Here is a 23,763-nt window from a genome sequence, read left to right on the forward strand (position 1 = left end):
GCATTCCTCTTTGGAGTCTGCAGCTGTTTTGGCGAGTGCCTGAAGGGCAAGGGGCTCCTTTTATTAGCTTGGGCCATGACACAGTCCCGGCCCCATTCTATTAAAGGGGCAACACACTAGGGCAAGTCATGCACCACACTGCTGGTCAAACATATCGATGTGGACATGTGTGGGTGAAAGTAGTGAGACACGTCCTTGTGTTTCCTGTTGAGAATGTTCCCAATGTTCCTTTATGGGGTGTATTTGTGCATTTTTAGGGAGTAAAAGTGGCTGATGCGCCCTTATCTGTAGTAACAATACGGGACCACATACGGGTCTTTTACCTCTCCGCTAGCATATGCCCACAGACATTATATTATTTTACTTAGGGAGTAACCTTATTATATCTCCGAGTAGATTCGACGTAGTTCTCTGCAAAGTTATGTGAGAGGCTATTTCCCAGAGCTATCGGTCCTATTAGTATTTCCTCCATGTCTACCACTATCGAGAGTCGTCCTTCTTTTAGAGCTATGGCAACCGAGTTTGTTGTCTCACGTTCCTTTGCGAATAACCAATCAGAGAGGTGAAACGGGATTTGAAAATGCACTCTGAGAGTTAAAGAGCTAGGGAGACCCTATGGGCGTCACCTTCACGCGAAGGTAAGAGTCAGTCCCAGTCGAGCCAACCAAAACGTAAAACCCTGTGAGTGATTTAGTGGAGAGCCAATGGCGGTATAGGTAGGCGTCCCTGTTGGCGAGTTTTTTCGCGGCAGTGTTTGGTACATTTAAAGGAACCGTACAGCATTTGTTTTCTGCTAATAAGTTTTCTTGTCGCTTTCTCTGGCTGGAGCTGTAATATTCTGCTGACGGTGACTTACAATGGCTAAAGGTATTTATGTTGGTGTGCGTCGAGTCTTGAGAAATGTTACCAGTGACGACAATGGGGAGATCCTGTGCGCTAGAATCTAGTGCTGACAAAGTGACCCGCCTGCTCATGGCAAGGGTAGCGCCTCCGCTACGTTTCACTCCTGCAGCCCGTGTGAGTTAGGTAACAGGCATCTCGTGGGTCCCATCCCGTCGGTGTTGTTTTTGTCATGGAACCATCGCGCTTCTGCTCCGGGTTTTTCCTTACTGGTTATGTTCGTTTCCGTGACTGTTCAATTGAAATTAAACAATACTGCACCTCCCCATAAAGCACGTGTTCATCGAATGAAAGTCTTGGCAAACGATATCCAAGTGGAGTGTTGTGGGTAACTTCATCGTATCCCGGTAGTAAGACACGCAGACCGGCCTTTACCTCCGAAACCCAGGTTCTCTTTTTAGTCTAATGCCAAATTAAGACGTGCCCACCGCACAAAATCTGCTGGTCGCTTCCCTTAAGTAGTTACCTTAAGTAGACGTAAGGTTATCTTTTGGAGAAGAACATGCTGGGACGCTTTATACGAGCATCGCCGGTGCCGTTTGTAATCGCATTGTGTTCATCCTGTTCTTATTGTAAAAAGGAAACATGTTCGGGGGATCTGAAATCTGTTTATCCCTTAAAGCTCACGATGATTGTGCAGCGCGCCCCAAGTCCAGTTTTCGGTATTTGTGTGTTGGGACTTTTAGTCCTGCGTTTATAAGGGCCATAGCAAAACTTAAAGTGTCTACTATACAACTCGAGCGCACTCCCATCATTGCTATTCTCGGAGGTGCTCAGTGTATCGCCGTATGGACATGGTACTGCCACCAACTTTAAAAAAAAAAAAATAATTTGCCTTGCTGGTAAATGGTGTGAGTTTTCAAGCACACTAGTACCAAAAGCGTAATTATCTGCTTCGCTTTCCAGTGTATCGTTCGATGTACCCTGTGAAGAGCGAAGCATTTTTTTTAAGGCTGTGATGTGGCTTTCGGTTTTATGATGCCCTTGCGTAAGTGTGCACATTTACAACCGTACCAGGCAAGTGTGCTAACCGAGAAATGCATTAACATGGCTGTAAACCTTCCCATTATCCATTTCATTCGTGGTAGATTGGTCCAGTCGTGGGCAACAAGGCAATGCCAAAACCACACTGAACTAGTGTCTCTCAATTGAATAATGTTGGGCATTAGGAAGTTAAAAAAAACTCTGGTTAAAAACCACCCCGAAAAGCAGATGCAGTGTGCTATAACGGCACCACATTGAGTTTCTTGAAGAAAATTGTCTTTTGCACCCTTTTCGGTCTGGTTTTAGGCTCTGAATGCTCACAAGGCCTAGTAGGTTCGTCTTTATCCTCAAGTCTATTGGTTTCTATCCCATGTTCCCTCCCTGATAACCTGTGGGTGCTTTGAAACACAATTTACTTGTATAAGCGCCTAACAAATGCACAATAAACAAATGATATTGATCCTTGACGACTTGGCCCTGCTTCAGGACCAGTGGGCGGTCAGTCTTTTGATTCTTCTTGACCCCTTTGCAGTGTTCTACACTATTAATCACAAGATTGTACTGCTGCGACTCGAACTGCTGCGACTGGAACAAGTAGGGTTGTCGGGACCAGTCTTGGCACGGTTCTCTCACGTAATTGGACCTCCCTCCCCCTAAACTAAAATCTTGTTCGTCAGTGGATGGCTCAAAACTGGCTGAGGCTTAATGGTCGAGAAAACAGATTCTGGTGGTCAGTCCACCAAACGCCTGTTCCTTCTGGGACTCTGATTTCAGGTCTGAATCTTATAGGACTCTGCCCAGCCCCTCCATTAAGAGCTTGGGGGTTTAAGCTCCTTCCCCGCCCGCCCCCCTCGCGCTCAACAGAGGCAGATTGCATCCTTTTGTAGCATGAGTCTCTTCAAACTGAGACTACTATGTTAAGTGCTTCCTTTTTGTTCCCTTGCAGTTTCGTGCTACTGTAGTCACGACCTCTATTATGGGACTACTGCAGCAGCATCTACTGGGGTTCACCTGACTTCCTGGTCCATCGGCTCCAAATTCTGCAGCACAATTTGTACCCCATCACCCGAGGTAGTCTTCTGCCTCGTTGTTACGGGCTAAACTTCATTGGCTTCCAGTTAGAAGCTGTATAAAGTTTAAGGCACTTTGCATTGGACCTCGAAGTCCAAGCTGACTTGCTATACTCTCTACGCTCTTTGCGTTCAGTCTCTGCTAATTTGGGACAAGTTTCATGCTTCTGTAAATCTCAAGCAGGAGGGCGTTCTTTCTCGGTCTTAGCCCTCACACTCGAATTCGCTACATGCGTGAGATTTCAGATCGTTTGTGCTTCTGCAGAGCTTTCAAAATCTTCATGTTTTTTTGGCTGCTAGTGCCCAGATGCCTTCTGGCCTTGGTCTACTTTCAATATATGTATTTACAATACATAGACAGCAACTTGCATTAGAATCGGGAAGCACAGTTCACTTTATTTTTTATAGTGCATTTGACTCATTAGAGCAGTCATGCCCCTTAACTGACTGTGGTTTGGCATGCAAGCATTTCTTTGCATCACTCAGTGGAAATGTGTGCTGCATTGCACTTTTGAATTATCCTTTAATCAGGGTTGGGAAGAGGCGGATTTAACTTTCAGTGCCTTATCTTGTGAAAACTGTTCTGAGCTTTTTTCACCATCGGTTGCTGACATTTACAAAACAATATAATGGAGCGGATACAATGGTCTTTCTGATTCCGCAGTTCATGCTCAGATTATCTCCATAAACTAGTTTTATTTTTATTGCCCTCTAGCAATAACGTGTGAGGACTATGTCCTTGCATCAATTTATTTTCTGTCCCCATTCCTTCCTTACGGGCCATACATTTTGGCAGATGGGCTACATACAGTAAGAGAATGATTTGGCCATGGTCAGGCACATTAAGTGGAGAAGCTGGCATTTGAGCCCGGTTTATAAGTTAGGCCCCTGGCTGGTCTGCATCTGAACCCTTAAGGGAACCTACATCTTGTAATTATGCACGATGTTAAGTTCCAAAGAAACCCCCTTTGTCCATAACGTCTGGAAATACACTAGTTTAAAATTCCCTACGGGTTTAATTTATGGTCCAGTTTAAGTGTCCTTGAAGCAAGTGGTAGATTTCCATAGTTAACTGTTCCGAGCTGTATGGGGGCGTTGCAATGCAAAAACCCACATCCCCTCTTATTACCCAACCGTCACTTCTAAATGGGGGACTTTATGGCTTTTCAAATGTGCACAACAGTTTTAAGTGATTCACTTCACAAGGCCCTAATGCCACGTATGGGGGAGTGACACATCTTCCTAGTCGAAGCTATTGTAATAGATGGAAAGCTCGCTTTGCATTTAAAAGAATCGTCGATTTGGTAAAGATGACCCGTTGTTTACTTGTGCGGTTTCAGAGACCTTTGTGGCCTCAAGTGTGTTTTAAAGTCGCAGGTCCTGTAGCAGATATGAAACAATGTATGCTCTTGTGAATCGTATCTGGGATTACAAAACATGCATTTAGCTATAATTCAATTTCCTCGTTTTTTGTTTAAATGTCGAGGTTGATCACTGGCATGCTTTCAAACTGCATCTCTCTATTGCTATAGCTCGCAAACTGTTAGCTGCCACTGTGTATATGCAGTGTGTGACGTGTTACATGCTTCTCGCTGAACTTCGGGCTCACTGCGTAGTATTGCCATTGTAAATATTACAAACCACTATAACACATGCTGAATTAGGGGGAGGGGGTTTATTTAGGGGTTGTGAAAGAGGTTAAACGTTTCTAGTTGCATACTTGTGCACAACTCTCCCTTCAGCGCTTTAGTTAATATGCCAACCATGTTGGGGGTCTTGGGCCACATTGTTCGTTCATGCTACCATGCCACTGTAGACTACCACGGGGTCTCCCTCGGGAATGGCTCTCATTTGGCTTGACCATTGCAGTGTGGGGTGCGGGCTCCCTGCTCGAAGGCATGGGCATGTGGTTGCAAAGGCAGCCTTAAGGTAAGCAGGATATTGCTCATACTCTTGTCTATTCAAATTACTGTCCCAGGTTGTTTGTGTTGAAGTACAAAGCACTGTCTAATGCACCCCTTCATTTCTCCACCTCCCGTGCGTCTTTGTCGGATGTTGTTCGGTGTAATTATGGTAAATGTGTGCCCTATGCTCCATATAACCCTGGCTTTGAGAATGTCTGACTAGCAGCTTTCCACAATTCCTGCGCTAGTGATGTACCCCTGTGTAGCGCTAGCCCCACATCAGTCATGCTTTTATTGCCTCTCTCATGAATATCTGCTGGGGTTGCTACTTTCATGCATGCAAGCGCAACTTCACACACACGTTGCTGCTACGGGCCATCTCAGTCTCGCGTGCACGTCATACTGTCAGTACACGGTGTACTGTGAACCTGTACACACTGATGCGTGGTACTGCATTACGTTTCCCGTGGGTACAGCTGGGGCATTGTAGCTCAGTTCTCGTTACACGAAGAGCGCCACCGGCCTCTTTCGGGCCTCTGGACCTTCCCTTCGATCCAGGCCCATGCATTCGGTCGACTTGACCCTTACGCCGTGAGTAGGGCCGGGCAGCTTGCTTACTCCTTCCCGGAGTACGGTTACCCCGTGTGCTAGCGACGTGTTTCCCTCGGAGGCCTTTGTGGAGGTAAAATGGTTCAAGTCCAGTACGCAGGCCCCACAGAGAAAAGCCCCGGCTCCTCCCTAGTGCGCAGACACAAACTCTCATATGCAAATTCTTGGGTTGCTGGGCTGGCCACTTTGCTTCTCCTCGGCGTGCCAGCCCCATACGGAAACCGCGCGTATAACCGGTCGCTCCCTGTATCGACCAGTGTTCACTGTCCCCCCTCGAGCCCTACACGGATTACATGGCGAGGCGCAACCCCTTTTCTCTACACCACATGTGCGGCCGAAGCGTAGGCCCCTCCCCGCGTAGCAGCTGCGTGTGACGGCCGCCCCTCCCTCCCTCCCCGTGCAGGGCCTGGTCCCTTGTTGGCAGCCGGGGCTCAGTCCCCCTCCTCTGCTGGGCAGGGCCTTGGCTCAGCCATCTAGTGCTGGGCAGGGCCCTGCACCCCCCGCCCCCCTGTGTGCCGAAAAATGGACCTTTAGTTGGGTAGAGTCTGGTTTCCATTGACCGAGGGCCTCGCTATCTTCCAGTGACGCGTGGATACCAGCGTCCAGTATTGGGGGACCTGGCACTCTTCTTTCAGGCTTTTGAGGTCCACCCCCCTTCACATGGGCAGGGCTTTGCCTCGGTGCCAGTGTATCGCTCCCACCCCCTCAGCTTGACGCCCAGCCCAGTGTGCAAGGTCCAGCCCTCCCCTGCTGGGCAGGGCCCTGGCTCCCAGCACCCTCTGTGCGGGCTCTGCTGTTGCAGAGGCTCGGCCCCTCGCTGCTAGGCAGAGCCCTGATTTTAAGCTAGTTCTTCGCCTCGGCTGCTCCTACTCGGGGTCCCTTTAAACATGGCCGCCCTGTGTTGGTTGAGGTGGCACTGAATGAATTGAAACGTGCTGTTTTGTTTTGTTTCACCCCCCTAAAGCCCCTAAACATTTCTGTTCTTCAGGGAAGAAAATGTCGAGATCCAAAGAAGGGAAAACGGAAGAGGTGGCAGAGAGCCAGAGAGGAGGCGGCACGAATGAGAACCACCTGAAACTGAAAGGGGTCAGCTTTCTTCATCTTTAACAACTTTTCCTTTTGTATTGCCTTCAATCCCTTAATGCATGACGCGTACAGCACCTGCATATCTCCTAGTACAGTCTATTTATCTTTACGTCCCTTGCTTACAGCTCTGGCTTGACACTCCACGTGACACTCTGTTCTTTAAAAGCAATATTAATACTTGGCATTGTTTTTCTGTTGCCAGGTTAAATCTTACACGGGACACCTAATGTGACTGTTTACAGTGAATGAACACTTCAAAAAAACTTGTACCAAATTGACGGTATTTTGGTTAAGGATATTTTAAAGCCTGAACTACAAACTTCTGTTTTTCATAGTTTAACTTTTTGCCTTTACAGATTTGTTTTAGAAAACTATGTATGGATGAATGTCTGCAGTTTACTGCTGGCACACATTTAACGGGTGTATTGCGATTGGCAAGCTATTATTGTAACTTAAAATAACTTCTTAACAAAAACGGAGCAAATGTGTACAGCGTCAGAGCTGAGCAAACAGGCTTCGTGATATTATGACATCTTAGTGTTGTGCCCACTGTACAAGCAAGACTATGTATCGCAACACATGATGCTGATTTTTATATTAGAAAACAGATCTGCATAACTTGCGGAAAAGTGCATTACCATTGTCCCTTGACCATCCAGTCTGTACTACTTATTGTATCCCATTCTGCATGTGAATGCACCAAATATGAATTGTTCCAGTCATAAAATTGCCAACATGTTTCATGTAGTTTACTTAGCCTGTGCTTATCCGCCCGTTTTGGATTTGTAATAGGACATCTGAAAAATCATTTGCTAATAACAGACTCGTACAGCGGGTTTGTTTGAAATTTTGCAGACCAAATTGTACACCTACCCCCCCATAATAGTTTTGGCCAAGTCCCCATTCATTTTCTCATAGGCACGTTTTTGCTACCGCTGGACTAAATTTGATCAGGTATGAAACAACTTTAGCTTGAAGCAGCAACTCTATATCCGGAGTGGGGTAGTGAGTTTGGGGTTATTGCATCCAGTATTTTTTGAATGTTTGGTGGGGGTGGGTTATCTCCTATGGTGCATTGCAGCTGACATGCTTTTCAGGACTGAAAAGGTTCAATTATTTTATTTGATGCAACATATAACAGCGAGTATACCTGCAACTAACAGAAATCAAAAAGGTAGAAAAGTGCCATTTGGAGGAGCGGCAAAAAACAAACGGATGGCATCAGGTTAGAGGTGGCCAGCGGGGAGCTAGGACACCACGTGAAATTGGAGAGTAAGAGGGGGGGGACTAGGTAAATTGTTCAGAGCATGAACAATTTCCTATAGCCGCAGAAGAAAGAGTTCCGGAATGGAAGTTTGTCACATGGAGCAAGTTCTTGGGGGTGGGGGGACCGGGAGGGTACATACGTTTATGGGAGTGAGGGGTGCCGGGCATGAGGGGCACTTAGTGAAGCAGGGCATGAGAAGAGGGGCTTTTGCTGAGTTACTTGGCGAGCACAGAATGATTTTTTTTTCCTCTAGGGGGCTTGATAACACATTTTATAGTGGACATGGCTAAAGGCCGTGTCCTGGTAGCATTTCTAAAATCTACAGTGGGCACGACCAAAGGCCCTGGCTAGTGGGCCTGATCCCCATGTATAGTGGACACAGCCAAAGCCCGTGGCCTGGTAGCGTTCTAAAATATACAGTGGCCATTACCAGTGTTGCGAAAGAAAACCGACGGTATAACAAAACCCTTAATTCTCTGAAACCACTTGAGTTACATTGACCACATTTATTGCAACAAAACCCCTGGAACTCAGCACGTTTGTCAATGACAGGCGTAACTCGGCATACTCCCTTTGAGGTCCCCCGCACCCCCTAATGCCATTTTGTAAGTTTTATAACATATATATGCGCTCTTGGACTTTGCAACGGGAACGCACAGAGTGAAGATGGTCATAACTTCCAAACGTGCTACGTTTCAGGGGCTTTGTTGCGATTAATGTTAAACTTTACATTTTAGTTTTTCACTGAAAACCTAAATGTGTGCAGTGAACTGGAACCCACGAGCAGCTTACTTTACTTCTGCGTTGGAACAATGCACAAACTGGTACAGGACAATATTTCTTATATCCTCATTGTGTTCATTTAAGTTCAGGCCTCCTGTTAAAGCGCCCTCCCACTAGGTGCCTAGCCTCAATCCCATATAATATTTCAGCCATTGCCACAGTCGATGGAGCCGGCCTCCTGCCGTCTGCCATTGCAAAGCTGTCCTTGCACACTGTTAAACACAGGCTGGACATTATTACTATTAGAATAAGTTTGCCCTCCCACTTACCGTGCTCCAACTTAACCTGACTGTCCCCACCTCCCCTTGTTTCCCTGGTTTGTTGTCAAAAACCTCTTTGCTACTATTGTGCGTATCATAAACAGAGTGAGCCCATCTGACTGTGTGATGTGCCTTAGCCCCTCCCTTTAACAAACTATTCCTTCTGCTCCCACATGGTAGGCTACAAATGTCGTCCTTGCACTCCCATTCTGGGTAGGCTTTCTGCTGACTGCGTGGGATGTACTAATAGTGGGAGCTTTCAACTTCTACTCCTTTTTGGGTAGGCTGGAAATCGCTACACCTCTGAATGATGGAGAGACCGTACTTGGCAAACCTATTGCCTCTAGTTGTGAAATGCAAGCCAATTTAGGTCGCAAGCAAAGATGGGTCGGAGGAGAGACAAAGCCATTGAGACGTTTCAATAGTGGGACAGAATGGAGACTATTTAAAAGTAAATGTGACCGCTGGAAGCCCTTGGTACCCCACAGTCAGCACTGCCAGCTGAAGCGCAATAAGGGCTCAAGTGTACTTTGGTTTTACTCTTCCCTTAGTAAAAAGGGACATTCTGGCACCTTTCCCAGCACAAGAGCAGCGTCTGATAGTTGAAAGATTTGCTCTACCTATTTGGTCCACCTACCCCTTCCAGGTCTCTTAATCAAAGGTGTTCTGTCAGTATTGCTGTATATAAACTTGCAACTTCACCAAATATGCCAAAAAGCCTACAATTCCCCCCCCCCCCTCCCCGTTGCTCCCCAACAATTGATCAAATACAGCTCCTTTCTCATCCAATCTGAGCTCCAAGGAGTCTATCCCTTCCCTTCGAGTCAAGCAGTGTTTTTTTTTTATTTTTTAAATAAATGGCTGTTGGGCAAGATTGTGTGCAGTATCCTTTGGACGACTACAGCAACTGTGACCTGGCAATAGGTATCCCAACCTTTGGTAGATTGGTAGTTTGGCTGAGCAGCCAGGCTTATCTCAAGAGCGGCCAATGTGAGCAGTAGGGTTTATACACTCGGATTCAGTGACAAGTATTTAAATAAACTTGCACTCAAAGTTTCTTGATTAAACAATTATTAATTTTAAGTTGTTGAATAAGCCTTCAGAAGGGAGCAATATATAAATAACACAAAAATACACTTCAAAATACTTAGTTTCTCTAAATCAGCAAGTACCCATTTGGAATGGCACACAGATGGCTCCTACACCCTGAAGTGACTTAAATAACTAGGACACTGTAGACATTGATATCACTCGTACATTTGGAGCAATACTGAGTTTGGTGTAAAAGAAAAGGGTTTGGGAATATAACAAAGGTTACACAAATATTCTTAAGCAGGAAAGTACTTTTGAAACCCCGCAATGAAAAGTCAATCCTTTCCTGGAGGAAAGGTAAAGCACAAAGTCAGGGGTAAGAAGTCTTTCAGGGAGCCAGACCAGCCAATGTTAATTGAGCAAAAGTCTAGGTTAGCTGAAGCACTTCTTGCAGGTAAGTAAAAGTCTTGCACAATGTTTCAGAAGTCTTTGTAGAAAAAAAATAGAATCACTGTAGGGCCACAAGCTGGGAGGTTGCAAGCAACTCTGCAAAAGCAACAAAGACAAGTCTCACCTGAGAGTTAGTAAGCCTACACAACGAGAGGTAAGTACTCTTAGTTTGACAGTACCTTTGGTTGGAAGAAAAACCGCTTCCTGCTGTCCGTCTGCAGATCCTGTGTTCATGGGCCTCAGTCATGGGGCCAAGAGGGAGGACATCTGGGGACTTCTGCACTACGAATTGAAGGTTGGTGGCCGCAATGGGCAAACATCAGATCAGCGGCACTTCGCAGCTCCAGCTCTTCGCGGCTCTCGCAAATAGCACCACTGCGGTTCTCAGATGCCACTATGGACTTTCCTTTCATCTGGCGTCCAGAACTCTGCTGATTTGACTCAGGCTTGGCCAGCCCTGCTTCCCGGGAGTCTGGAGCATCTTCCTGGAGCTCGGGTCCGACTTGGACACTCGCTCAATTTCTGGTGTTCCTCTCCCTGGCATGTTGGTTCCTGCAGCAGCAATGGAAGTACAGCCAGCTCCAAGAGGATTTCCAGATAAGCTAGTCTTGGTCGACTGTTCCCACCAACCCAAGGGGAGAAGTTTTTTTTTGCTGGTCTTCTCCAGTCTAGGCTTCAGCACTGCAGCAGGGCATCACCGGGCAAACCAAAGTCCAGGAGTTGCAGCAGGTGTCTTTTCCAAGTTCTTCTTCGGAGTCCTTCGTCCAGCGATCGACTCTGCCTTCCAAGCAAAAAGCCTTGCCTTTTAGGCAGGTTTTTTTTTCATTCGCAGCCTAGCTTTCAATCACACCGCAGGGTGGCTGTCCAAGGATAGCCCTCCAGCCAGTCACCCAAGGGTGCATTCCTGTAGCCAAGGAGACTAAGCTCAGGGAGTTTCAGGCACCTCCCTCGCTTCCTGCCCTGCTAGACATGCTGAAGCCAGAGGCGGGCTTCACTCAATCCCACCAAAGACCAAACGAACAAAGGGATCAAACCTAGTTTGGCACACATAGTAAATCTCAAGAAGGATCTTTCCAACAAGAAATGGCGACCAGGGCCATTTTGACGAAATGGGCACCCACGGTGTCATACTGCCGCTGCAATTGTAGCCCACGGTCAAAACACACAATTGTAAGAAAAAGTAAACCCATGCCACCATCCATTAATTGTAGGAAGGGTAACATAAAAATCTTACATGAGAAACTAGACCAAGGGGATACTAAGTAACCCCTCCAACACCCTATTGTAAGATAGTGTGTGCTGGGTCTAGAAAGTTACACAATGTAAGTAAAGTCCATTTCACTTTACTGCTCTCGGAAACAGTAGTTTCACCAAGAGAAGGTATTTTAAACCTTTTGGAAATATCCCTGTGTCACTGCACTGAAGGTGCTGCATCACAATGTAAAGATGATGCCTGTGTAGTTTGTCAGACTCTAAAGTCAAAGGAAATCGAGTCCAAATCACAGAAAAATACATGAGTGTGGGGGAAAAGGTCTCGCTCTCCAGGTTAGAAATTGAGTCAAGCAAAAAGAGCTGGGGGTCTCCAAGGTAGAAGGGAATTCTCCCTAACAGTGGCTGTGATATTCTCTTGGGTTTAAATCCAGTATTTGCTCAAACCATGTATGGGGAACTTCCAGCATCCCTATATCGCCACCCTCTCCTTGTCATGTGACTCAATATGAACAATGTGGCCCTGAGAATATTACTGTTTATAATCCGTATTCCAGCATCAAACTAACATTGTAAATCCATTGAGTGAGGGAGTGGGCTGACATCACAAATTTGTCCAAAAAAATGAGGGACCCATATGCAGCAATGACTAATGATTTCTACAGCATTCCCAAGAGGGAATTTTATTTGCCTCTGAATTCGGAACCACTGTTCTTGTGATGCCCAACCTTCCATTGCTTTCATCGGCCCAGAGTAACAAATTCATTTGTAACCGGTTCATATCTTTCTCGGTCAGACCCCTCAAATATTGGACTTGAAAACAAAAAAGCTTTTGGAAAGAAGTTTTCTCCCTGACCTTGACTGCTGCATTGGGTCAGATGGGGCGTATTAAAGATGTAACACAAGTCTGGATGGAGAGTATGCTTTCGCTCGCCTGCCCACCAAACCCCCGGCGACCCCCACCTCGGTAGGCCTCGGGGCAACTGGGGAAGCTGGACCTGCAAGTTAAGGTGGTCAGGGGGTGCTGGCCAGATGGGAGGCAGACGTTATGTTGTGGATAACGAGGCACTGCTGGTGGCAACGGGCATTCTCTAATAATTGGAGACATGTCTCCTGGGAGTTACATCTCCACCTGTACTGAAAGCTCTGTTGCTCACTACTAATCCTAATCTGGACTGGGGACAGTGTGCTGTTGTGCCTACTCGTTCCAGAAGTGGATAAAGATGACACATTGTAATTCATAAGACACCTTGTTGGCTTAAAACATTCTACAACTAGTTTTGCTGTCTATTGGGAGAAAAATGTCCTTTTATATAGCTCTAAGACTGTTCAAAGCAGAAAATAGTTGCTTTATCTGGGGGGGGCACTAAGGATATCTGCATAAGGAACAGGATGTACGTCATCCTCCTCCTTCCTTGTTAGTCCCTTCCACAGGGCCATCACTCTGCTGCAAAGGCAGAAGGCGTGTATGGTGGGGGGTGGTGTTGGCCATACTCTTGTCCCCAAATGGTCTCTATTGTTTTGGTGAACGATTAATATCGTTCAGTAATGGAAGGATCCCAACTATGTCAGATTTTATTGGCAAGAGGTCCATGGAAGGCGTTTATTCATGGAAGCCGTTATTGATGGTCTGCTCAGGCAGTGGTGAGGGATCCGGTGGCTACAATGTCCATGCAGCGCTGTCGAAAGTCAACATGTGCTCATTTGGACCTTGGGCTAATGATTATGGGTAGTTAAAATGGTTGGGAGACCTCTAATTGCATAAAGCCCTAGAGAATTGTTAGTGTACTCTTATTCTGTCTTGTATGCTGAGCTGGTGGAATATTTGTGATTTGGCTTAGGACTGGGTGCAGGGTACCACCCTGGTCTGGGCAAGTAGCAGGCTGCAAGGGCAGTAGCTGGCTTCTTTCGTCCCTACTCGAGTGAGGCAGAGCACAATTATGCTATTGGACCCCATGCAGGTCAAAAGTAGTCCAATAGACTGGCAACTGGCAGGCAACAGACTGGACCTAGGAAACCACCATACACCCAAACCCCTTCGCTAAGGGCAAAGGTTTCTCCAACCATGAAAGGCCTGGTGGGTGGTAGGGGTTGTCAAAGCCTGGGGATGGTACTCTGAAGATGCCTGGGTATACAAATCTAGCTGCTTTCGGGGGGTGAGTGCGGGAATGGTGATTGAGGCCAGGAGGAGCTCCCCTCTGGTGAAATGAACAGGCTCAAGAATAAAATTTCTTTGACATCCGAGGTTAAAGCATATTATCGAGTGCCTATCTGCCCTCCCACCAGAGGTTCCTCGGGTTTGCAGTTGGAGGGAGACATTGATTCCAGTCCCCCACTATTGGATTGAATACAATTCCTGTGCTTTACAAAGCTGGTGGCTGCGTTGTTGACCACTGGGATTCAGAAATTCCCCTCTCAGCGGGGAGTGTTGGGGGAGAGAAATGGTGCACAATCTCATCTTCAAGTGTGCAATTATAGGATTGGAGGTTTTCTCTGATCGGATGAAATCTCATTGCGTTCCCATCAATTGGGCTTTAGAGGCAGTATGGGAACGGAACTCCTTCTACTGGAAAGGGCCACATACCTGCAAGTAGCTCTGCCCCAAGGTTCCGGGGGTGGGGGAGGGAGAATGGTATTAGCGTGATCTCTCCTAGGGGTTCAGGGTCGCATGATGTCTTGCATATAACCTGGTTCCCTGGGCACACCTTCTCTCCTTGGTTCCCATCTTCACAAGGAGCTTCAGCAAGGGCTGGATTGGTGGTTACAAGTCTAAGGCCCCGCAACGCTGAATGCCTGAGCCCTGTTCAGGGGGGAAAATGGACTCTGGTTAAACCATGCATTTCCCATTGGAGGGACTTGTGTCACTGGCAAAGCTGAAGTATTCCTTGGGTGACTTTAGGACCGGTCTATTTGGCAGGACATACAGCCATCCGCCCTGACACATTGGTCTGGGTGGGGAGGGATTGGGATCAGCATCCCTGAACACCTTGACAGTTGAAATAAACTTAATGGTGGGAGATCCACTGAATTTGCTGGAGGTAGTAAACATCTGGGGATTGGTGGGGTTAGAAAAGCTCTGCAGGGTGTTCAGGCTGCAGAATGACTTGGCATTCTAGTTGTCAGAGTGGTCCTGGAGTATCTGGTTGACTGCGTTTTTCAGCAAATTTGACTGTCTAGCTGGTGATTGTGGTCTCTTTCAGCCATGGGAGGTGTCTGGTTATCCCACTCATTTACACATACAGGTTATCCCACTCATTTACACATACAGGGAAGATCAGCCAGGGCGACGCCGGCACCTTGAACGGATGCACATGTGGTCTCACTGCAGGAGAAACGTTGAGCGGCTTCCTGGGCTGACTCAAATGTGTTCATAAGTCATTATAGATAGGTTGTGGCAACCCTAGAGATGGAGCTTTTGGGGTTGGTGTACATGTACTCTGGGCTGGAGTGGTGAAGTTTGTATTAAATGGGGATGGGATGCATTGGTGCTCAGTGTCTCGGGTGTTTGGGCCCCTTCAACGTACAGCTTTGGTGTGCCTCAAAGCTAAGTACTGGGACAAGGAAGGGGGTCGTGGAGGTAATGGCGTGATTACTTACTGGTAAGTCATTCCTTCAGATGTGTGATGCAAACAGAAAAGCAATTGCACCCCCCCCTGCACTGAAATGCCCCTTATGTATGCTGATTGCCTAATCCGTTCCGCTACTATGGTGAGGGCACTCCTGTCGAGTACTTCTATGCATTGGGACTTGCATCCTCACCGGTGCACACTGGTCAAAATAAAGTTGCCATAGTCTGCTTTCAAAACCTCAAAAGAAACCTCTAACTGACCCAGCCTTATGCCTTTTCGGCCTCCAGTAACAGGAGGATCTGGTCAGCCGATGGCTCATCAGCAGCATGGATCAAGTCTATTGTTGGCCTAATATCGTCTGCCCGTAGTGTTGGATTAAATAAAATCCTTAATGAGTCTAGCAAATGATGTGCAGACACCATGAAGCACCAGGACAGAGTTTGTTTTGAAAATGCTCAGACTGGTTTGACAGCTGCAGGTTTATTCAGCATGGTGTGAAGATGCCATATGGGCCCTCTCACCGTCTCTTCCTTCATTCATAAAGGGAGTATTTATACAACTTATAACATGTTGTATTACAACAGCCATTGTCTTGGTCTAAAAATTTAACTGCAGCACAAGTTTCACATTTCCTCCTACAGCTGCTCTTGGCTAATTTAATACTCTTTGTATGGGCTCTTGATGCAAGTCCAACAACTGTGACCTAGTAAGGACATTCTGTGTTTTTGCAGGCTAAGACCACTTTAAAACATTTTCGCAGTTAACTGTTCATGGAGAATTTGTTAAACTCTTGCAAAGCCTACAATGTTAATATAAAAGCTACTTTTTTTTTTTAACATTCTCCAACACTATACCCTTCATCAATTAACCTAATCTTCCGTATCTATAGCTAACATTTCTCCAAACGCATTCTCTTGAATGGAAGCATTTGATGTGGGCCTTGAAGTTCCTTGTGACCTGAGACATGAGGCTAATGCATGGCACAAAGCAGGCTCACAATTAATAAACCAATAAAAAAGAAACGTGGCTAATGCCACACAATAGTTGCCACCCAAATGTAGCTCCCACCAATCTCTAGTGTATCAGTGGGGAAATGTGCCCGATCTGCAATGTTCTGGAGATTATTAATGGCATGGCCCACTGATCGGGAGGAGTCTGGTATAAATGAACAGCATTTTTCTTCAAAAAACTGACTCGCGCCCCCCCCCCCCCCCCTTTTCTCGGCCAAAATCATATCAAGTGCTGCCCTGGTCGGTAATGCTGGCTATCTTTCACTGTCGTAGCAGGCAGTTTTTAGAAATGTCTGCTTAATGCTTTACATACCATAGCTGTATTAACAAAATGAACATTATCACTCTAAACTGTGTGGCAACCCAAATCGGGGTAAATATTCCCTAACAGTGCTCAATGCAGTCTCTTTTTTTATGGAAATGTTTCTACCCATTTGCTGAACATAGATAGCCACCTCCGGCTAGGTAGGTGGCTTGGCCAGTGCCTAGGAGGCGTTAGCCCGTCTCATTCTGAACTGCATCTGTAGATGTGGAAGGTTTTTGACAAAACATAGTTGTTACTGAGTAAAGTTCAAATAAATTAAAACAAAAATACTACTACTAAGCATATTACTTTCCTTGACATGGAGGCAATTCAATGTAGTCCATTTGCAGGTCTTCTGGAGGTCTAAAATGTCCTTTTGGTGCACCGCCTTCCTTACTAATATGAACAGCACAAGCATGACAGTTTCTACAATACACAATTGCTGCTTGCCATAATTTAGTGTTACTAATTGTGGTTAGCGGACTAAATGTACAATCTCATCCTACAAGAGATGGACCATGGGCATGAGACAGCATTAGGAGGTATGTATTTATTAGGTGACTTTTCATTCTGCATATCCACCCAACACCCAGCTATACATGTCCCATGCAGTTTCTAGTCCAGTACCTGTATTGTCTTCCTAATATCCCTGGGTACTCTATCCCCATAATGTTGTCCTTCATATGCTATTAAATACATTAAGTCAAAAACATGTGCTGCTATTAACTTTCATATATGTTAGAATATTGGTTTGGTGCGACCTCACCATTAAATTGTTTTACTTCACTACGCTCACCTGGGTTTTCCAGGGCACAGCCAGGTGCCCTTATATTTACTCTAGACTGTAAAATACTGAATCTTTCAAAAGCGGCAATCACGTAATGTGTTCGAGGAGTGAGTTCATTAATTCAAAGTAACATTTTGGAATAATGCAGCAACTTCTAAAGACAGCAAGCTTGCAATTCTTTAATAACGCTAATGCTATTGGATATTGTTTTAAAGCTCAAAATATCAAATGTGATTTACTGAACTTATGCCTTCATAATAAGGAGCCGAGATGCATTGATTCTTGTGGCTGTAATGGCTACTGAAATGGATGCATGCAGAGTGCCTTACTGTCATATCTGGAAAATGTATTTTGTGTACAGTCAAGTTCTGTATTTCTAACTCGTTTTAATCTTGGTTGAAGCTGTACATGTGCTAGAGGTTGCCTGTGAGTTGCCATGTATTTATGACATGAATAGTATTTGTATATTAACTGATTGTGCATTGTGATCTGTGATGGGGGATCATTGATTTATATCACTCATATTACATGTTTATTCAGTTGCTGTGGAGCTAGGGAATGTTTTGATGGAATAATCCAACAAAACATGTCGGTCTGCTTGCCAAAGTGTTTATTATAATCAGAACCTATAAGTAATGACCTCGTGAGCTGTCTAGTTAATTGAGGTTTTGCTGACAATGAGTAACAGCCATTTCAAGCATGCCAAATCAGTTCTTATGCAGTGGTCCGTATGGTAAAAGCTAATGAAAATAGGACATCTTGAGCTGACTGGTTATGCAAAGTGATGCTGTCACAAGTTCGTGACATCATCAAAAAGTGTTTGAACAGTTATATATATCATATCTCGTATTTCGGAGTGTGTATTCAAAAGTAACAATACGGGTCAAGCTCTTCATTGAGACCTGTTGGAGTGATGGTGTCCAGTCTGTCAATCCAGATGGCCTTTCTTTGTTGGAGTCTCCTAGTGAGATTCATCTGGAGGTCTCTGGTATTGATCACTTCCAAAATCTGGAAACTAATCTGAGTTGGTGTTTATACTCCTGGAACAGTCTTGTGACTGGAGAGTGTGTGGTGGTGGTTCTGATGTTTGACTTGTGGTTTTCTATCATATGAAAGCGCTTTTTTTTTTTTTTGTCTCCTTTGATTACACTATTGCAGCTGTTGCATGCAAGGCATGTGTAGGTTCCGGGATGCCTGCTGGGTTGTTTCTTTCTTGGGTTTTCACAAGTAGATCCTTCAAGTTGTGACTAATTTTAAATGCAAAGATTGGTTTTTTGGTGAATACTTTTTGCAGTTTATCACAATTCAGCCATGGCCAGTGTTTCAATATCTTTTTATCTTATTTGATTGTATGCTGTATTTACTTACAAACACTATGGAGCTTCATGTTCTACGCTCTGTTTTTGGTGTTGAGGGTGTCTCCTTAAGATCAACCTTTGGATTTTGCTGCTGTTAATTCTACCTCTTATCCTCTTGCTTAAAAATCTGTTCAGCATCTTTCAATTTCCCAGTCACTCGTGGTATTAACAATGCACTTTGCTCTAAGAGTTGACTACGGGATACTTTTCCGTGTTCCCGGAAGATGAAGGCTCATTCTGTGCATGAGGCTGGGTTAATGGTAAATGTTAAGCATCCAGGTGCTTTGGGCGGAATCTGTACATCAAGGAATTGTAACCCGGGATGCCAATTTGTGATGTGAATTGAATTCTCATCAATCAAATTGAGGTATTTCAGATGGGAGCTGTCATTCCATATAAGAAGTATCATCAATATAATGTCCCCAGTGTTATTGCCATACTGAGTGATGTAAAATATGATCTTCGAATTTCAGCATAAATGTATTGGCGTATGTGGGGGGGGGGGTCATGGTTGCTCCCATGGCCATGACACTGGTTTGTAGATAGAACTGACCTTAGAATTCAAAGTAAGAATTTTGTGCAATAAACTCTAGCGTGTTGATTATGAATTCTTAAGATCCATTCTACTGCTTGTTGGATAAGGTCATGTGATATCGATGTACATAACTGCATACATCTATAGTTGCTAGAATGCCACTCTTTTTTTTAAAAAAAAATCTCAATGGCTTGCAGTTTGTTCAAAAAATGAGTTTCTTTGATGTAAGAAGGGAAATTCTGTTTGATTGGTTGAAGAATCTTGGCTGGTGGTTTGTTTATTGTATTGACATTTGGGTAAAAAGTGTGGAACCATCAGATGGTGTGTAGTCCAACACCTTTAGTTTTATCAGAGATCAACTCATTATCTTCTACCCTTGTAAGCAATGTTTCCAGTCTGTTTTATTTCTTTGTTTGGTTTCATATATATTCCCTTTTTTAGTTTCTCTGACTAACCTTGTGAGCACTACAGGTCCAAAGGGTAGAAAGGATCTTTGGATCCCTTTTACATTTTATTTTGTGAAACCAGCACAACCCCACCGTATGGAGTGCTTGTGAGATGAAACTTATTCCCTTTCTCACTTTAAGTAACATTTGTTAGGACAAACTTGGCTGGTGACGATGAACCTTTTTTATTAATTCGGTGCACCTTTACTCGGGGCTGTTCGTACAGCTCCGGTAAAGGCACCCCTGGGTGCTCATTTTACCAAAATGGCCCCTGTCTTGTTTTTCTGTTATTTTAGAGTTCTTTGTCATTGTTCCTTCCCCTGACTTCCAGGGTGGTAAATTCCTTAGTTTTTTTTTTTTTTTTAAATATTCAGCGGGAGTCCTGTAGACTCCACTCCCAGGCTAGTGTATGAAGGCACAAAGCGAAGGATGGAAGTCCAAAACTCTGCAGCCTTTCTTTGTCTTCAAGTCTGAATGCAAGATTCCAGTTCAAACTAGGAGGCTGGCTGTCGAGGATTGCCAACCCCCTAAGTTTGAATGTTGCAAGGCTGTTTGATTGGGTCGCTGCATGAAAGTCTGAAGCTGGAAGCTGAAGAGGTTGTTGAGCACTGGAACTAAAACTGAAGAGGAATTTGCAGCTGAACTTCCAGCAGCCGGAGAGCCTGCTGTAGCCCTCATCGACCTGGGGACAACGTCCCCAACCCACGAGACTCGAAGATTTGCATTTTAAGCCATCCCACGCCGTGCTGCAACCTTGTGGGCTGCATTACCCCAATACCTTGGGTGCATAGTCTATCCTGCTGAGCCATCGTGCTGGATATCCCGAGGCACAATTTCCCCTCAGAGTGCTGGACCTTGCATACGACAAGAATCTGACTGGCGATATTCTGCCTTTTTTCTGTACTCCAGAAAAAAGGCGCCAAATGCGGCATCCAGCCACGAGGAAAACCTTGCCTAGCGCCTTCCCTATGAACCTTGCTGCAAAAGTCCTTCTAGTGTAAGTCTTCTGTCTTTTTTAATGAAGGAATTCAACAACCAGGTTTTTGGCTGCAGATACTAAAGTTATCCAGCTGCCAAATATTCTGTGCTGGCTTGGGTATTTACTTACCGTAAATCTCGTGATTCCTGTGTAGTTATGGGGTGTTATGTGATTGGGAGTCCTCTCGTCTAGTGCAACCAGGCCCCTGCTGGAATCCTCCTAGGTTGTCCTCTGTGAAGCCCCTGGACCCTCCACTAACTCAAAGTAAAATACTCACCTGTTTGGTCTTCCTTAGGAACTCTGACTTTTGCTACTTAAGAACCTATACTGACCTGCGTGTTGGACTCTAGACCCTGTTGACCCCCTCCCCAAGCCGGCCTCATCCCACCCCCCCCCCCCCCCCCCCCACTGCCCTTCTGCCACTGTGAACACTCATGTTCCAAAAATAAGGAAGGAAAAGACTTCTAAGGATTGGGCATTTTCCCTAGAAAAGAGTGTGTGAAGTAGGCTGATTTAACTCAAGTGTATATGTAACCTCGTTCTTTAGAAACTGTCTCTACTTTCAAATGGAAAGTAGATGTAAGGTTATGTTAATCACCTGTGATTTGTGCATCTTACTGAAAGTAAGTTTTTCATTTCACTAGTGTCATAAATCAACCACGTATCGTTTACTGCCCACTAAAGGATACAGGTATAACCATAAAGGATACAATTGGTAGGGTTCTTCCGGATCCTTGAGGCAAACTGCTTGAGGGTAGTGAAGTCAAAATAGACCACCCAAATTATACCACTCTCTGACTAAAAACATGCAGAGTGAGGAATCGCTGGAAAGGGCGTGGGGGGGAAAACCAGCGGAAGTCAGCCTAGGATAAATTAAGGAGTAATGAATACATATCCCAACATTAATTCTCACTAATAGATAGCAAATATGACAACACTAACCTGTGGATGCTGATAACTGGAGGCTCTGACAATAGATCTCAGAAGTAATCCAATATAGAAGCAACGAAAAAAGAGGGAAGGTTAGTAAGGGAAACTTTATCCCGAACGGCACAAGGGTCACGCTAGATACCGGGTTGGTGCACCACAGGATAGCGTCCAAAGTAATGTGCACAATCACCTTCCTAAACAGTTGTCGGTAGTCCTTACTTTCCTATGTAGTACAAGTCACTAGTGAAGTTAGAATTCCCCCTGTTGTGTCATCACAGGCGACAGGATTCAGTTAGTGTAGCACAATAACTTGCGTGTGGATTTTATGCGCGTTGTACACGCAGCCAGGAAAGCAGCACGTTGATTTTCTTCCATACGACAGAGTTCAGGAAACGCATGTGGATTTTACACACGGCAATAGTACACAGACCGGAAAGCTGCACGTTGATATTCTTGGACGCGGCTACAGAAGTTAGCGTGTGGAAAATTACACGCAGACAATGAAAACTGCGAGTTTTCTTCTTGGAAGCGGCTACCGGAATTTGCGTGTGGATTTACACGCTGAAGGAAAGCCAAAGAAGTTGCTGAAGAGATGCGAGGACGCTGGTCAGAGTTTCAGCTACAGGACTCCATGTTTGTTCAATCGGAAGCAGCGAGCGACGTCCGAATGCTGCTTCTAAACGTAAAGTGGGACCCACATGACCATCTCAAATCTCATGATACCAACGACGTGCATAATGCAGACATCGTTTTCCGGGCAAGTTATCAAACGACCTCGATACAGAATAGAAAGGCTTTGCAGTTCTATGGGCATAAACAAGTCTATGCGCAGCATGTGTAACGGGCCTAGGTGCGACTTGACTGCCATGCATGACAACTATTCCTGTTAGGATACATGTATGAGTGTCCCAACTGTGTCTGGCTTCCCTTGACTTGCTGTTGGCCTGAATAAGCCTGCCTTAGGTTTTACCTACCTAGAATAACCTTGAGTCAGTCATAGTGCAACCGTGGGTTTTGCTTTCCCTGGTCTGTTTTAGATGTACACAAACAGTCTGGGTTTAGACCTGCCTTTAGTTGCTGATAGCTCCTGTAAAAAGTGCATAGGCTTTACCTGCCTTGAGCATAACTTAAGAGTTATTGCTTCCCTTAGTCGGTGAACTGTAAAGCAACTGTAATTGAATATTGCATATTACACCCAAGGTCCAATTCGCCTAAAATAACTTAACCTGATGCAGTTATAGGTGTTTAACTGTTCCTAAAGTGTTTCAATATTCGGAACATTATATTGTACAGTTATTACTGTGAATTCTTGCTGAGTGTCATGGTATAACTGATCAGGTCTACTACCCTGGTATTACTAAAAGTAATTTAAAAGTAACTTTTGGTTTTGACTTCCCTAGAACTCCTGTTGGGTGTTACAAATAAGGTGTTATGCTTTGGTCTGTATACCTTCAAGCATAATTTTGTGTTTTTCCATATGTTTATATGATCTGTGATAGTACTTATTTCCCCCAAGATTTATCTGGCCCTACTTGTATTTAAATCAGCCATTTATTTTTACAATACATAGTGTTTGAGTGTTTCTTTGGACCAATTGTGTTACAATTTCATGTGTACTGATTCTACAGCTCTCTCCCTCCTGGCTGCTGTTTATGCTGCCATGAACTCTAGTGATACAGCCTTCTACTGAGAGTTGGAGTCTTGTACTCCCAGTTGAATGATTTTACGAAGCCCTTAGTTGGACTTCAAAAAAAACTGTCCAAAAAAAGCCACCACGCCCCTTAAACAATTGTGCTTTTGCCACTGGATCCAATGTGGAAGAAAAATATGCACCATCTGTTTTTACCCCCTTGTTGCATTAGTATAGCTCATGCACAGTACTGCTTCATAAAAAAAACTTTTGGTATAATCGGGGGTGCCCAACGCATGTTACACAATGCAGATTTTAGTACATCAAAACACTCTTGCTGAGAACCAGTCCATGGCAGTGTTTGTTCTAACGGCGGCTTTGCTTAAAGTGAAAAATTGGGAATCCATTGCCTACAAAATGAAATCGTCCCAAAATAACCTGACATCTTTCTGTGTGATAGGAACAATTATAGCCTCTTTGCGCTGTGGTTTTAGTCTATGCATTATTTTTGACAGCAAATGCCCTAAATAGGTGACCTGAGTTTTGCAAAACTGTAATTTCTTTAAGGACTCTTTGTCGCATTGGCGCTAAAAACAAATAACCGTTCAGTGCAATCCATGCATTGCTCTATAGGGTATCTGCAGCTATCAACAATTGTCAA

General features: G+C 44.9%; 1 protein-coding gene across 3 annotated transcripts in view; it reads left to right on the forward strand.

Annotated features, from left to right (window-relative positions):
- The first annotated feature begins 699 nt into the window (after positions 1-699).
- The window catches only part of KMT5A (lysine methyltransferase 5A), a 115,332-nt gene continuing 92,268 nt past the window's right edge, over positions 700-23,763 (forward strand). The window contains exons 1-2 of one of the 3 annotated variants that reach the window (XM_069619671.1): positions 700-867; positions 6,456-6,553. In XM_069619671.1, the coding sequence (XP_069475772.1) occupies positions 858-867; positions 6,456-6,553 (108 nt within the window). In that variant the 5' untranslated portion in view covers positions 700-857. Of the gene's footprint in view, positions 868-896; positions 1,018-5,888; positions 6,006-6,455; positions 6,554-23,763 lie in introns of those variants that run through there. The other 2 variants (XM_069619673.1, XM_069619672.1) reach the window with 2 other exon arrangements.

The sequence above is a fragment of the Ambystoma mexicanum genome, chromosome 10 (assembly GCF_040938575.1).
Source record: "Ambystoma mexicanum isolate Mex_15411 chromosome 10, UKY_AmexF1_1, whole genome shotgun sequence".
NCBI classification, from domain to species: domain Eukaryota; kingdom Metazoa; phylum Chordata; class Amphibia; order Caudata; family Ambystomatidae; genus Ambystoma; species Ambystoma mexicanum.